Source organism: Nilaparvata lugens, chromosome X (assembly GCF_014356525.2).
Source record: "Nilaparvata lugens isolate BPH chromosome X, ASM1435652v1, whole genome shotgun sequence".
NCBI lineage: Eukaryota > Metazoa > Arthropoda > Insecta > Hemiptera > Delphacidae > Nilaparvata > Nilaparvata lugens.
Genome location: NC_052518.1, coordinates 71,872,461 through 71,885,754, shown reverse-complemented (window position 1 = coordinate 71,885,754; position 13,294 = coordinate 71,872,461). Strand labels below are relative to the sequence as shown.

The window sequence follows — 13,294 nt, the reverse complement described above, 5'->3', positions numbered from 1 at the left end:
ATCCAGAACAATAAGAAGGCCGCCGCCTCGAACATTAACAGTTTTCTTCACTCTTATTTTCTTTCTTTGGAATGTTTTCCTTCAGACTTTTCCTTATTTTTTCACTAGTCTGCTTCTCATTATCTCCTACCAATTCCAATTTTGTTGGTTTTAGAAGAAGTACATGCTCTTTAGGTTGGATTCTTCTTACGTTTCCTATTTTTCCTGCTGTTGATGCCTTCTTTGGTAACTTAATCACTTCAGCAAAACTGGGTGGTTTATTACTGATTTACTGCATTTTTTTTATTTAAGCTGACTATTGTTTCTTGTAGCTTTGGCGCACCCGAATTGAGATTTTCTGTCAACTGACTGATAGTAATAGCCCTTGTTTCGATTCTAACGACAAATTCCGTTGTTTCAACTAACATCTCTGAAAATCTATCATAATCTACTCTTAAAAGTTTCTTTCTCTCATATTCAACTGCAGCCCATTTTTTAAAATCCAAGAGTTTATTATATAGTTCCTCAATATTCTTTTTGAATTCATTGGCCATAACTTCACTTATAGTATTCATATTGTTACCTTTTTGCAGCTCCACCTCCTGTTCCTGTTTCTGCTCCAAAGGGCTGATGGTAACGTTTTGTTGAAACGCCTCTCCTTCTTCTTTCTCCTCCTCTTCTTCGTATTCTGGAATCACTCCATATGGTGGTTTTTTTGGTGATTGCATTTGTTGAAAAGACACCACACTATAATGTTGATGGTACTACACTATATAGCTGATGTTAACTAACACTATTCTATTGACCTACTTTTCACTGTTATTGAAAGCTACTCTACTTGCTAATTTAGATGTTTACTGTACGACTGCTCGACTACGACTGAATTATAATGACAGTATTTTATTAACTTTGGTGTTGCTATCCTTGTCTATCATTCGACAAAGCAGGCAACGCTGTTCTTCTATCTTTATCCACTGTCATTATAACGTGGACCTCAGTATACAAGACTATTATTTAATATGTGTTGAAGGGAAAAATCCCCCAAAACGGGAGGAAATGATAGTTTTTGAAACTAAAATTAGTGAGGATCTTCTACTATGTACAATTCAATATTATTAAGCACTTATGGATTCATGAGAACTTCTCCATTTTACCAAAAAAAACTTGTTATCTCTATATGACTAATTATTTACCATGTTTATAATAACAGGTATGTATGTAATATAATAACATAATCTATTTCAACATGTTGACTAGTATTTCATTACCTTCAACCTTCACAATACATTTTTTATCATCGAATTCTGATTCAATCTTAAGACTTATGTGATTCTTCTATTGCAGTTGATTTAACTTGAATGTTACATTTTGTTCTCAGATGTTTCCTGTATCAATAATGATGAAATTGTTTTCTCGAGATTACCAACCGAACCCAGTGAAATATCATCATTGACATCATTCTCCAGGAAAACTGCACTCGATTAGGTTTGTACATGTACTTAATCGCTGCAAAAATATTTCAAATTTTAGTTGGTCACTTAATGTGGCTCACTCCATTTATCTTCTCCCTGATGCACATGTATGAAGTGATGATAATTCATGTATCCAATTCGGCCACATCTCGTTCTCATTTCGAAAGGAAATGCTTGTTTAATTTATCTATATTTCCAATTGAAAATGTCCATTTCACAAAATAAAAATAGAAAAACTATTATATTATCTGTGTTGTGTGTTCTGGATATTAGAGCGATGTTTATTAATAAGATCGGAATTGAATATATTCCCCTACGTATTGTTTTATCGTCCCAACGTATTCTTGAATATTTTGTCAGTTTCCAAAATCTCAAAATCGATTATCCTCTCGGTTGTAATGTCCCCAACCATGGTATATACATAATTGGTAATAATCCTATCACACAGTTCATGCACCGAACAATGTGCAAGTATACATAGATTACAAGTTAGTATTAATATATGTTAGTCGTAAGTTCTATAATAAGTAAGATCTCTTTCCTAATAACCATCTTTCATTTTTTAAATAAATTAACATTTCACTTAGCATAGACAGTTTCCAAAGGGATTCATGACAATTCTCCAAACTCTGAACTTCACCTCCACATAACGTCTACTCCTAGACCTTATACGTTTTTTGAATAAAATTATTTTTCTTTGAATAAATATGTATCTTCAAACGAACATTTCGAAGATGAATTGAAATTACAATAGTTTCTAAAAGTTGTGATCATCAATTTACCATTTGTCAGTAGTGTTCTCTCAAAAACGATCCTGGCGATTTTTCATTTCGGTCAGCTGAGCAGTGATTTTTATATTATCAGCATTAACTTATTTATATTGATAATATAGCATTCTCTGCATACAAAGCTTAGTTGTGTACTTGAATAAGAACAACACACCTTCAATAATTGGATTTAAGAGTTGAATCATACTTTAGACGTTCTGTGAGCAGTAAATTGCTGATTTATAATAATACTACTGAATCAACTACCATTCCAAGTCTTTCATAAAGTATCAAATTTTCAAATAATTGACAAGTCTCTAACTTTTCCCTTTTCTCAAACTATTATAATGTATTTATGATGTATTAATTGATGTTCGGTATTAAAAATATCTTGTCCATGTTTGTAGAAATGAATAATTAAAATAGTATAACATTTTGAATAGTAGATATGTTATTTAACTGAACTCAACCTTGTGGGTGCTTCATAATTGTGTGCCAATTAGTAGATTAACATGAACAAGTATTTTTTACCTTTTTTATAGTATTATTTATAGATTTCCAATGGTAATAGATATACTGTAATAGCTATGATGGATTTGTATTTTCCTTGTAAATTCATTTCTATAGTATGTTATTAATATGGATATTTAAAGTTGTTCACCTCTTCAAGTGAATTTAACTATAATTTTTGAATATTTTGTGCGTTGAAACTTGAATTTTATTGATTTAGTTCGTGACTTTTTAATAATTCTTCAACTCTTTGCATATAATTCCTTAGCATGATTACTAAGTTAATTCTTCTCGAAAAATGACAAGAAAAAACCAAAGTAGGGCATTCCAATTTTCAATTATTATATCCTGATTTTTTGCCGGCCAGAGTGGTGTAGTGATCTGGGTTTGCAACTGTTACTTGAGCCTGCTACTGTGTACTGGATCGTGGGTTCGAATCCCGCCGGTAGGAATGGACTTTTGATCATCTCATCAATTCACTCATCCATTCCTACCCCACGCACAAGTAAAAAACTTATGTGGGCATCATACGCTATAAAAATAATACCTATGAGAAAACTCATCAATTGTGAGTTAATTCTCTCAATTTTAAATCAGACATCGATTCTATTAATTCTATCTCCTGTAATAATTTTGTTAACTGTACTTATTCCATATTATACATTATACTTAGCTATTATTTATTCTAAAGTGAGATTTACATTATAAATTCATTAGTTCGCTAGCCGTGCCTGTCATTAGACAAAGCAGATAGCTCTATCCTTTTCAAACTCCGAACCGTTGCTAAATCGTTTTTAGACTATGAATAATATAATAAACTACCAGAATAATTTCTGGGTAAGTATAATATATTTGAGATATAATTGATACTATTAAAAATACAAACAACAATTAATCTTATATCAGATCAGTAGATGACCGCGGGGCAATAGAACGAGTTACCGTAATGAGCTCCCGGGATGATGTAGTAAATAAGCAATGGTAATTTGAATGTCTCAAAGGTAAAAGGGTTGATTAAGAGGGAGGTTAAGTTTTTGCTTTTAAATGTCGATATGCTGATATTATCCGAAGGGCTTTGTTTATAATAAACAGATCACATGCGTATTTGCTCCGCGATACTCCTGTTGCACTGCTCAGTAACCTTTAACGCAGAGAACGGGAACTGATCCAACAAAAACCTGAATTGCGCGTGTTCATTACAATGTATTTGGCATATATACTCTTGTGGATATACCGGGTCGACTTGAATCACATCTATGTACTACAGAAGGCGTCAGAAAAATAAACTTGGCAACTATGCCGTCTTATCATTTGCACTGAATATATAACATGAATCTCACTTTACAGTAATTCCTGAATATGTATTGTATTTATTCAAATCTGATTATTTAAAATATTTATAACCTTTAGATGAAATTATATTGGTCAAAAACTACTTTTGTGTTGTCCGTAGATTTTTCATCTGTTTGTTTTTTTCAAGTTTTACTACATTCTGGTCTACTTGTAAACTTCCTATTGGTCTTTCTCTTTTTGATTTTTTCTTCCTTCTCTTATTTTTTGTTCCTAGCTTAGTCATTTTTAGCAGAACATTGATTATTCATTTGTTGATTAAGAGAATAATTTAATCATAGCTTACGCATGTGAAATAATATAAGAGGCCACGAGATATAACATGAGCCTCAACTCCTCAAACAGTGAAGGAGTGGCTTGCTTGGTATGGATGTAGGAGTGGGAATGTCACTCTCACCCATCACTCTACATGCTCACCACCGTTACTGCAAAAATCCCTAGATTCCCAAAAACAATAGGGATTGTTATCCCTAGAAATCCCAATAAAAATCTAAACACAATCCCCAGACCTATCCCTTTATCCCTTAAAATAGGGGGTATTAATTCGTGGATATTCTATACCTAGATTGATTCACAGAATTGAACTCAAATCACCATACTATTTAGCTCAGATTTTATTCAGGAATGTTCCAGATAATATGAGGGAGGCCGAGAGCAGCAGCAATGTGATGTTTAAAAGCTCGTTGGTGAAATGGCTCTTCAGCATAGGCTGGATTGGAGCTGAGAGGCTAATTCACTCACCTTACACCTAGGAAGAGTAAATGCATTGGGGAATAACTTTATACATTCATATTTCGAAATGCTAAATTCATTTGTACATTCATACCTCACGTTCAAGTATTTAGAGCTTCAAAACATAATAGAGGCTTATAAAACAATGAATTACCACCGGTTTTTGGGTCCTCTTTCTCTCCCACTCTGGATATCAAGTTACACCTAACACTATATTATGTTATCACTTATAATCCACCTACTGTTATCTGAATCTTATTTCTGTAATTTTAATCACACATATTGTAATTTAAAGTAAATATAATACCATATGACTATTTATTGAATAATACTGCTTGCTGGAACTGTCCCCCAATCTCAGACGCATAGTCTTACTGGGGGAATTCCACTCAATCAATATGTTCTTTGTACTGTTTTTGTAAAAATGTGATTCTTATTTTGTTGAATATCAAATATAATTATGTACTTGTATTGTATGCCAAGTGGAAATAAAAGAATTGAATTGAATTAATTAGGAAATGATAGCCTTAAGTAATAAAAAAATTACTTCCTGATTTAGGCAGGCGAATGATTGAGATAGAATATTTTATATTTTTTCTCAGTTATCACTTGACAGTTTGTGCAGTTCTGTATACTCGTTTTGTACCGTACTCCATAATAATTTATTATTTTATTCATAGCCAAAAAACAATAATTTGGAACAGTGCATATGCATATGCAGAAAAAGATAGAGCTATCTACTTTGTCCAATTACAGACAAGGATAGCAACACAAAAGTTAATCAATTTTTGACTTGAACGTTAATCCAACTGCATTATCTGCACCTACATGTCATCTACAGCGCTCTAGGTGTGCATTTCATCAACAACAATGATAAAATTACTGATTTGGTATATTCAAAAATGATTCAAATGCCATTTGAAACCTTGAAACCTAACATCCCAATTTATCCCTAGAAATCCCCAAAAATAATTTATCCCTAGAATAATCCCTTCGGGCTTCAAAAATCCCTAGAAAAGGGATAAATCCCTAGAAGTGACACCACTAGTACCGGCTGTCGAGAACATACTGACCGAACTTACCCCCACCCTAAAACATCAGAGTTAAGTTTCCTGTGGTAAGAGTCGAAGGTTCATGTTGTAACTCGCGGCCTCTCAACAATCACTTCCATTTTACCAAGTATGTCTACTCCCCCCTATTCAGCTTAAAAAATACTCCATCTTATTAAGATATTTTTCTTATGACTCTCCTATTTTAATCGTATATTTCTGCACAATCATTCCAGGCTGTAGCTCTAAGCTAACAATGAATTAATTCTTGCCTAGTTATAATTTTACAGTATTGTTTTTAGTGTAAGTAAAATAAACATCAGTATTAGTATTACGCATTAATACATCACACTTATATGTCGTGTCCTATAGTTGTAAACTGGAAGATGAAGCATTCAATTTGAATTTATAGCTATTTTAGATCAATATTATGAATTGATTGTTTATAATAAAGTGATCATTGGACAGATTCCAATCTTTATATTATTACCATCCTTTTTTCTTATCGTCAATGTTATTAAATGGGATAATTTGAAGAGCCTTATAATTTATCTTCCATTATTCAGCCAGTGTTTAGATGTTGTATTTTTATAGCTATAATATTTATTTTTCAAGAGACTGTTTATAATATGTCCTATTTTAAGTATTTGTAGAATCAGCTTGTGTTTGAACTATTTCGATTTACTCTTGTGTTTTATTCTGAACAAACAGTATTTTGTAAATTGATGTCGTAGAGTAGATTTATAATATTTATATATTTACCTCTTATTAAAACTTTTGAGTCATTGCTGGTTTCTTCATTGTATCCCTTCTTGGTGAATGAAATAAGCAAAAATTCATTGAGTTGTTTGTAGTTGTCTCAATTCCATTTGATCATTTTAGAACATTAACCTATTTTTTTTATGTTGGTTCATAGATAGATTTTTTAGATACTCTTGGGATACTCTAAGATACTCCTCTTATCTAGAAAATAGTTGTTCTATGGCATACATTATTATTTGATCAAATATTGTTATGATCCTTTGAAGTGGTAAATAATATGGGGTGTTTGGATATTGGACGAATTTTAATTAGACGCTATTTAAAATCGGCAGTTAGCAGTCACGTTTCTATTATTCTTTCCAGCTGTTGAAATTCTTATAATCTGCTACAATCATCATACTTCGTACTATATTATAAAATTAAGAATTCAAATTAACATGTACGGGATAGGAAATACGTGTTTGACGCATAATCACTTCTGAACTACTGAACTGATAATCTTGAAAGATGGCGTAAAGATTCTGAATGTTCCGAGAATGGTTATAGCGTTATAGGTCTATTTTCTTTATCAATTAATTTTATCTACTAATATGTTATAATGTAAACATTACAACATCAATCCCAAAACACAGGGATCTTTTCGAAATGGATTTTCAAAACTGGACTTTCGTAACAACATTATGCAACAACTTTAACATTATAACACTTTTTGATGCTGGTGGCGTCAACATTAAAATACTGTTTCTGATGCTGGCAGCAGGTTTCAGTTTGTCAAGTTTTCACCAAATCAAGTATTCAGTTTTCCAGAATTTCAGTTTGTCTGTTTTTACTGCAAGTTCTCAGTTTGTCAAGTTTTCGATTTGTCTAGTTTCATGTTTCTATTTCGTCGAGTTTTCAGTTTACTGTTCGCTCTCTCTGATTAGCTTTTCACCCATTGTTATTTCATTTTTTTTACCATATAGGCTAGTTAGTTGATTTCTAACCTTACAGCAAGTCAGTCAGCAATATGATACTTTGCTTGAGTGGGCGTAGATAAAATAGTGCATATAACAGTAGTTTTATGTTGTCTTAAAAGCACTCGTGAGATGTTTAAGACACGCGTTCGGTCGCTTCTCTCGCTTACTTGTGTCTACATCAATTAGAGTAGACATAAAATAGACCGATAAATTTAATAATAATATTATTATTATAATATGACATATAATAGAACAATGAGTAGAAATCAAATTATGACATTATGGCTGATACTTGATTTCACTTGAATAGTATTTTAATGGTTATGAATGTGAATAAGAGTCGCATAGTTGCGTCTAACAATTGGTTTATTGTAAAGCATGTACAAAGGTAGAAAAATATCCTTCATTATTAATAATCCTAGAAGAAATTATTAAATTTTAACAGAGGGGTTTTAACAGAGAGACTTGTTACATTATTTACATAATAAAGTGCACGTTATTTAGAGACGTTATCCAGATTACAAAGAATAAGCCTTAGAATGATTACGGTACTTCTAAAAATCAATAACTGAATAAACAATTTTTCAGACATAATTTCAGAATAAGAATTATTGAAATGTGTGTAAATCTAACAAACAGGAACTACCTGATAATAAAAATGAAGTCATTTTTATAAATGGTCAAATAATTTTATCTTTTGATTATAGTTATTATTTTATAAGACTACTAATCAATAATACATTTTCGAAGTTCGAGACATCACAAATCAAGAGAAACCTAATTTAATGAGTGTATGTAGCAACTTAATTGCAATGTCAGTACCAGTAAAACAGTAACCAGAAAACAGCTCATTTATAATTAATTTGCAGTTTAAAACGTATCCAACATAGCCTGTACGGTATGCAAGGATTTAAAGCGTAAAACAATCATAAGCTATATAAAAAGATTTTAAAATGATCAATGCATTCATTATAATAAATCAAAGAGAAGATAATCTTGTAGAATCTTTGGTATCGGTAGTTGCTGAACTTTGAGAGGCAACCTGACGCTACCCAGTTGCTTCCTTATGTAAAGTCTGGCTTGTTGCTGGAGTGGAAGTGGGTTGGTGGCTAGATCTAGAAGCATACTTCTTTGTTCATCTGATAAGTACTGGTTGCGTCGAATCATACAAATGTCGAAACTTTCAGCTGCCGCTAGCAGAAATCTGTAAACATCTTGATTGCGAGTGGCGGTTCTAATCCAGTCTAGAATACCCAAAGGATGTCGAAAATGTGTTTTCATTATGACCTGCAACACAATAATTGAAAATATCTTCTTCAAATATCCAATTTATCAAATAAATATATAATTCCTTAGCATCAATTCATTCTCGTTTCAAGTTTGTAGAGGATGAGCAAGATATGAAAAATCTTCTCCAAATGTCTGCTTTCTTTTAATATTCATAATTCCATTCTTATTTCAAGTGATGGACAGTCAAGTAGTATTATTTCTCATAATACATTTTAATAAACTTTAGTCTAATCACTATATATACATTGGTGTTTGCAATTTATATTGTAGTTATGTTTTTTCAATATATTGTTTGGATACAATTTTCTTTAATTATTTCTTTTAATATATGTAAATTCAATCAGAAAAAATATATATATTTCCTAGAATATTCTGAAACTATTTTGTGCATTTTAGACATTAAAATGGTTTCACATAGTTTATAGGTTTATGGTTTATATGTTTATTTATTTATTTACATCAATAGAAAAAATTACAACATATAGAGGCTTACAGCTTTATGCCAAAACAAGCCTCATTGAAAATCAATTGTTTGCACAAACTGAAACTAAATTAGTAAGAAAGTAAAAACGAAAAATAGCAATAAAAATAGTTTGGAAGAAACATTATAAATAGAAAATAACACAAGACACAATAGAAAATAGAAAAAAGACTGGATAAATAATAAAAAATAGACTAATTGAAAAAAGAGAATAGGTAGCAAGCCTATTTTAAGAAGAATTTGAAATTTAAATCTTTATGGTCTGCAAGATTGATTAAGCATTTATAATTTAAGAGCTTGATAACATTTTTCACTAAAATTGCGCAAATTATCAGCGAATATATCTAGAATCGTATTCAAAGAATTGTACAATCTAACAGTTTTTTGTAAGAAGCAATTTGCATTATGTACAGTGCATATTCTATCCAAAGCAAAAAAACATATTTAATCTAGGTCTATATAACAGAACAAAGATACTAAAGAGTTCGATAATATTCCGAATGTCTAAATGATTATTCAATATTTCAAATAGAACAATTAATGATATGAAATCCCGCTCTTCAACGACATAATTTGAAAACTGACTCTCAGACACCTCATAGAATAGTCATACGGGCATGTTCATACTTCTTATAATATATGAATCTGAGGAATGTATTTTGTATGCGTTCGATACTACTAATATATCTCTTGATAAGGACTCCAAACAACCGCACAATACTCAAGTCTACTTCTCACCAAGGCCAGATACACCATCTTGATTAAATCAATGTCTGTGAAGTGAAATTGTGAATCATATTAAATTTTTGCATTGTACCACAAAATTACAATTAAATTTAGAGCTAGATAATTGAAAAATATGATTATAATGAACATCACATTTTATTTGTAAAATACGATACCGTACCGGTACAATTCGGGAGAGAAATAGGTCAAGTTGAACTTTTTTATCTTTATCGTTTCAATAAAAGGTTCTACTAGTAAAGAATGATTAATAAATTCTCGATGAGAGAACGTTGAGTTATTACAAAGTGGCCCAAGTAATCTAACTTTGAAATTTGTGCAGTACCGTAATTCTTTATTCACCAAAAACCCATAATTAGGTCTAATAGACAAACAATAGATGCAGATATGCCAAATAGAGTAAATACCATGAGGGCATGATCAATACACAATAATATTCATCCAATTTTGGTATTAACCAGGAAAGTAGGTAGATAGAACAGTTGGACGCAACATATGATTATTCTACTACCTACTTACAATTTTTATGGAATATGTGATGCATGATTTTGTTTTTGTTGATACTGACCCTTGCACCAAACCTGAGAAATAGACGTATGATTGCGGGACAAGGTTGTACATTCGAGTAGAAATATGTGGATAGCACCGATTGCACGAATATGTCATCCTCTGGCTGATCGACCATGATGTTGGGATCAGCCCCCGCAGCAAGTAGTACCCTCAACAGCTGGTACTGACACTCTAAACTGCTGTAGTTGTCAGTTGCTGCTACTGTTTCATCACAGACTGTATGCAACGCTGCACCACCTGTTGTTATACTGTTTATATCTGCTCCTGAAAAAAAGAATTCAAATCGACTACAGTAAACCCTCGCTAATCCGACTTATCGATTAATCTGACCATTCCGAAGGGTCAAAAGGCTTCTGCTACTTGTTGTTATTCTCCAGTTCTCTTATTCCTCTTCTAATTCTCCTTTCTTCTTTCTCTACTTTTCCTTCCTAACTGATCCGGCCATGCCCTCGGTCTCATATTATATAATGGACGGAATATTGCATTTTTACTGTATAAGGCCTGTATTACATTAGAATCAAGTCTCCAACACAGGTTACAGGGTTTGTATTGACTTATTTTTTTTAAGTTTATATTATATATAAATAAATTAAAACAGGAGACACAAGTCATAGATTGAAAACACTTGAAAACTTACATTAGAAACGGAAATTTTCGGAAACTGAGTTTCCTTCCTCAACCGATTTATATATATATATATATATAATATATATATATATATATTATATATATATATATATATAGGAGACACGATATAATAGATTGAAAACACTTAAAAACTTACATTAGAAATGGGGGAAATTTTCGGAGACTGTGTCTCCTTTCTCAACCGAGAAGACTGCAGTTTTGAATCCAACAGTTGTGTGACCACAGAGTACGCACGGAGCCTCAATTGTAGCAGCAGAAACCACAGATTACGCGGTGCAGACGGATGGAGAGAAAAAGGGTAAAGATTCAGGAGACATTATGGGGTATTTAGGTGGCGGTTACAAACGGGATATTTAAGATTTGAGTGAGTTATGAATAAGGAAAGGTGTAGCTTATGAATTGATAGAAAAGAGGAGATTTAAAATTAGAAATCAATAAAGAATTGGACTAAAATTGGAGAAAGGAATTGTGGAATTGAACTTGAATGGAATTTATTTTTCATTTTTATTGAACATTTAATATATATATATATATATATATATATATATATATATATTTGATAGCTGTGAAATTTATTATTATTTGATGAAATTTATTTCAATTTAATTGAACAGTTAGTAGCTATGGTACTATTGCTGTCTGTTGAGACCAGGACTGGAAGCAGCTCCAAGCACCCAAATAAAAGCCAATTCTTTCGTCTTGACATCTATGGAAGGGGCTGTGGGAGGGAGGGTGGCAAGGACTTTGACTTTGAAGCATTGGTCAAAGTTCTTGTTGTGCTCAGAGCCATGGGTAGGGATGGGTAGGGAAGTATTATTTTTAAAGGAAGCCCTGTGATTGTTGATCCGGAGGTTTAGGGCAGTGGTGGTTTCACCTATGTAGAAGGCAGGACAGAAGTTGCAGAAAAGGAGGTAGATGCAATTTTTGGAGATGCAATTACTGGATTGATGGATTTGGTGGGTGTAGTTGGTGAAGGGACTGGTAAAGGAGATGGAAGAATCAGTGATAGGACAGGTTTTACAGCGGGGGCGTTTTCAAGGTAGGGTACCAGGTGGAGTTGGGATTTCATCAGAGGTGAGTGATTTGTTTTTACTGAGAATTTTCTTGAGGTTGGGAGGTTGCTTATAAATGAGGGTGGGTGGTTGCTGGAAAAGGTGTCTGGTAGAGGGATTGGAGAGGACATGGAACAGATCTTTAAGGACAGGTCAGAGGTTTTCAATTCCAGGGAAGTAGGTGGTACAGAGCTTTGGAGTTTGTGGGATTTGGGAATTTTTTGTGGTTGGATTAGTGCCAGTTTTGGAGGAGATTTGTTCCTGTAATAACCTTTCAGGATAGATACATTTCAGGAGGGATTGGTGGAGTTTTTTGAGGTACTGGTCAAGATGGTGGGAATCACTGCAAATTTTTTGGCCTCAGATTGAGAGGGAATGTGGGAGGGATCTTTTGATGTGGTAGGGATGGTAACTCTCAAAGTGTAGGAACTGTTGAGTATGGGTAGATTTGGTGGATAAGGTATTGGAGTTGGAAAGGACTACATTGACATCTAGGAAGTTGATGGAGGATTCAGAAATATTCCAGGTGAAGGAGACAGAGTAGTTGGAGTTGAGTTGATTGAGGAAGTGGGAAAGGGTATCATGTCCATGAGGCCATATGAGGAATATGTCGTCAATGAAACGGAGCCATATCAGGGGGGATAGGGTTTGTTTGGAAAGGAAATCTTGTTCAAGGAGGCCCATGAATAGGTTTGCATAGGATGGTGCCATCCTGGTGCCCAACGCTGTACGATGATATTCATCTTCGAACCTGAAGGCATTGCTTGTGAGCACCAGTTTGGCAAGGTTTACTAGGAAGGAGGTTGAAGGGGTGGAGGGTGTGGGTCGTGAGGAAAGGAAATGCTCAAGGGATTTTAAGCCTTCAGAATGGGGGATGGAAGTGTAGAGGGAGGCTACATCAATGGTAACGAGAAGGAGTTGTTGGTCAGTTG

General features: G+C 33.0%; 2 protein-coding genes across 3 annotated transcripts in view; one reads left to right on the top strand and one right to left on the bottom strand.

Moving 5' to 3' along the window:
• The window catches only part of LOC111058070 (protein wntless-like), a 94,239-nt gene extending 87,594 nt beyond the window's left edge, over positions 1 to 6,645 (top strand). The window contains exons 12-13 of the mRNA XM_039441571.1: positions 1,358 to 1,464; positions 3,096 to 6,645. Of these exons, the coding sequence (XP_039297505.1) occupies positions 1,358 to 1,464 (107 nt within the window). The 3' untranslated portion in view covers positions 3,096 to 6,645. The remainder of the gene's footprint in view (positions 1 to 1,357; positions 1,465 to 3,095) is intronic.
• Positions 6,646 to 7,924: 1,279 nt separating this feature from the next.
• The window catches only part of LOC111055550 (putative ankyrin repeat protein RF_0381), a 74,772-nt gene continuing 69,402 nt past the window's right edge, over positions 7,925 to 13,294 (bottom strand). Inside the window, exons 6-7 of one of the 2 annotated variants that reach the window (XM_039441573.1) lie at positions 10,661 to 10,926; positions 7,925 to 8,864 (exon numbers count right to left, since the gene is read on the bottom strand). In XM_039441573.1, the coding sequence (XP_039297507.1) occupies positions 8,547 to 8,864; positions 10,661 to 10,926 (584 nt within the window). In that variant the 3' untranslated portion in view covers positions 7,925 to 8,546. The remainder of the gene's footprint in view (positions 8,865 to 10,660; positions 10,927 to 13,294) is intronic. The other variant, XM_039441575.1, reaches the window with a different exon arrangement.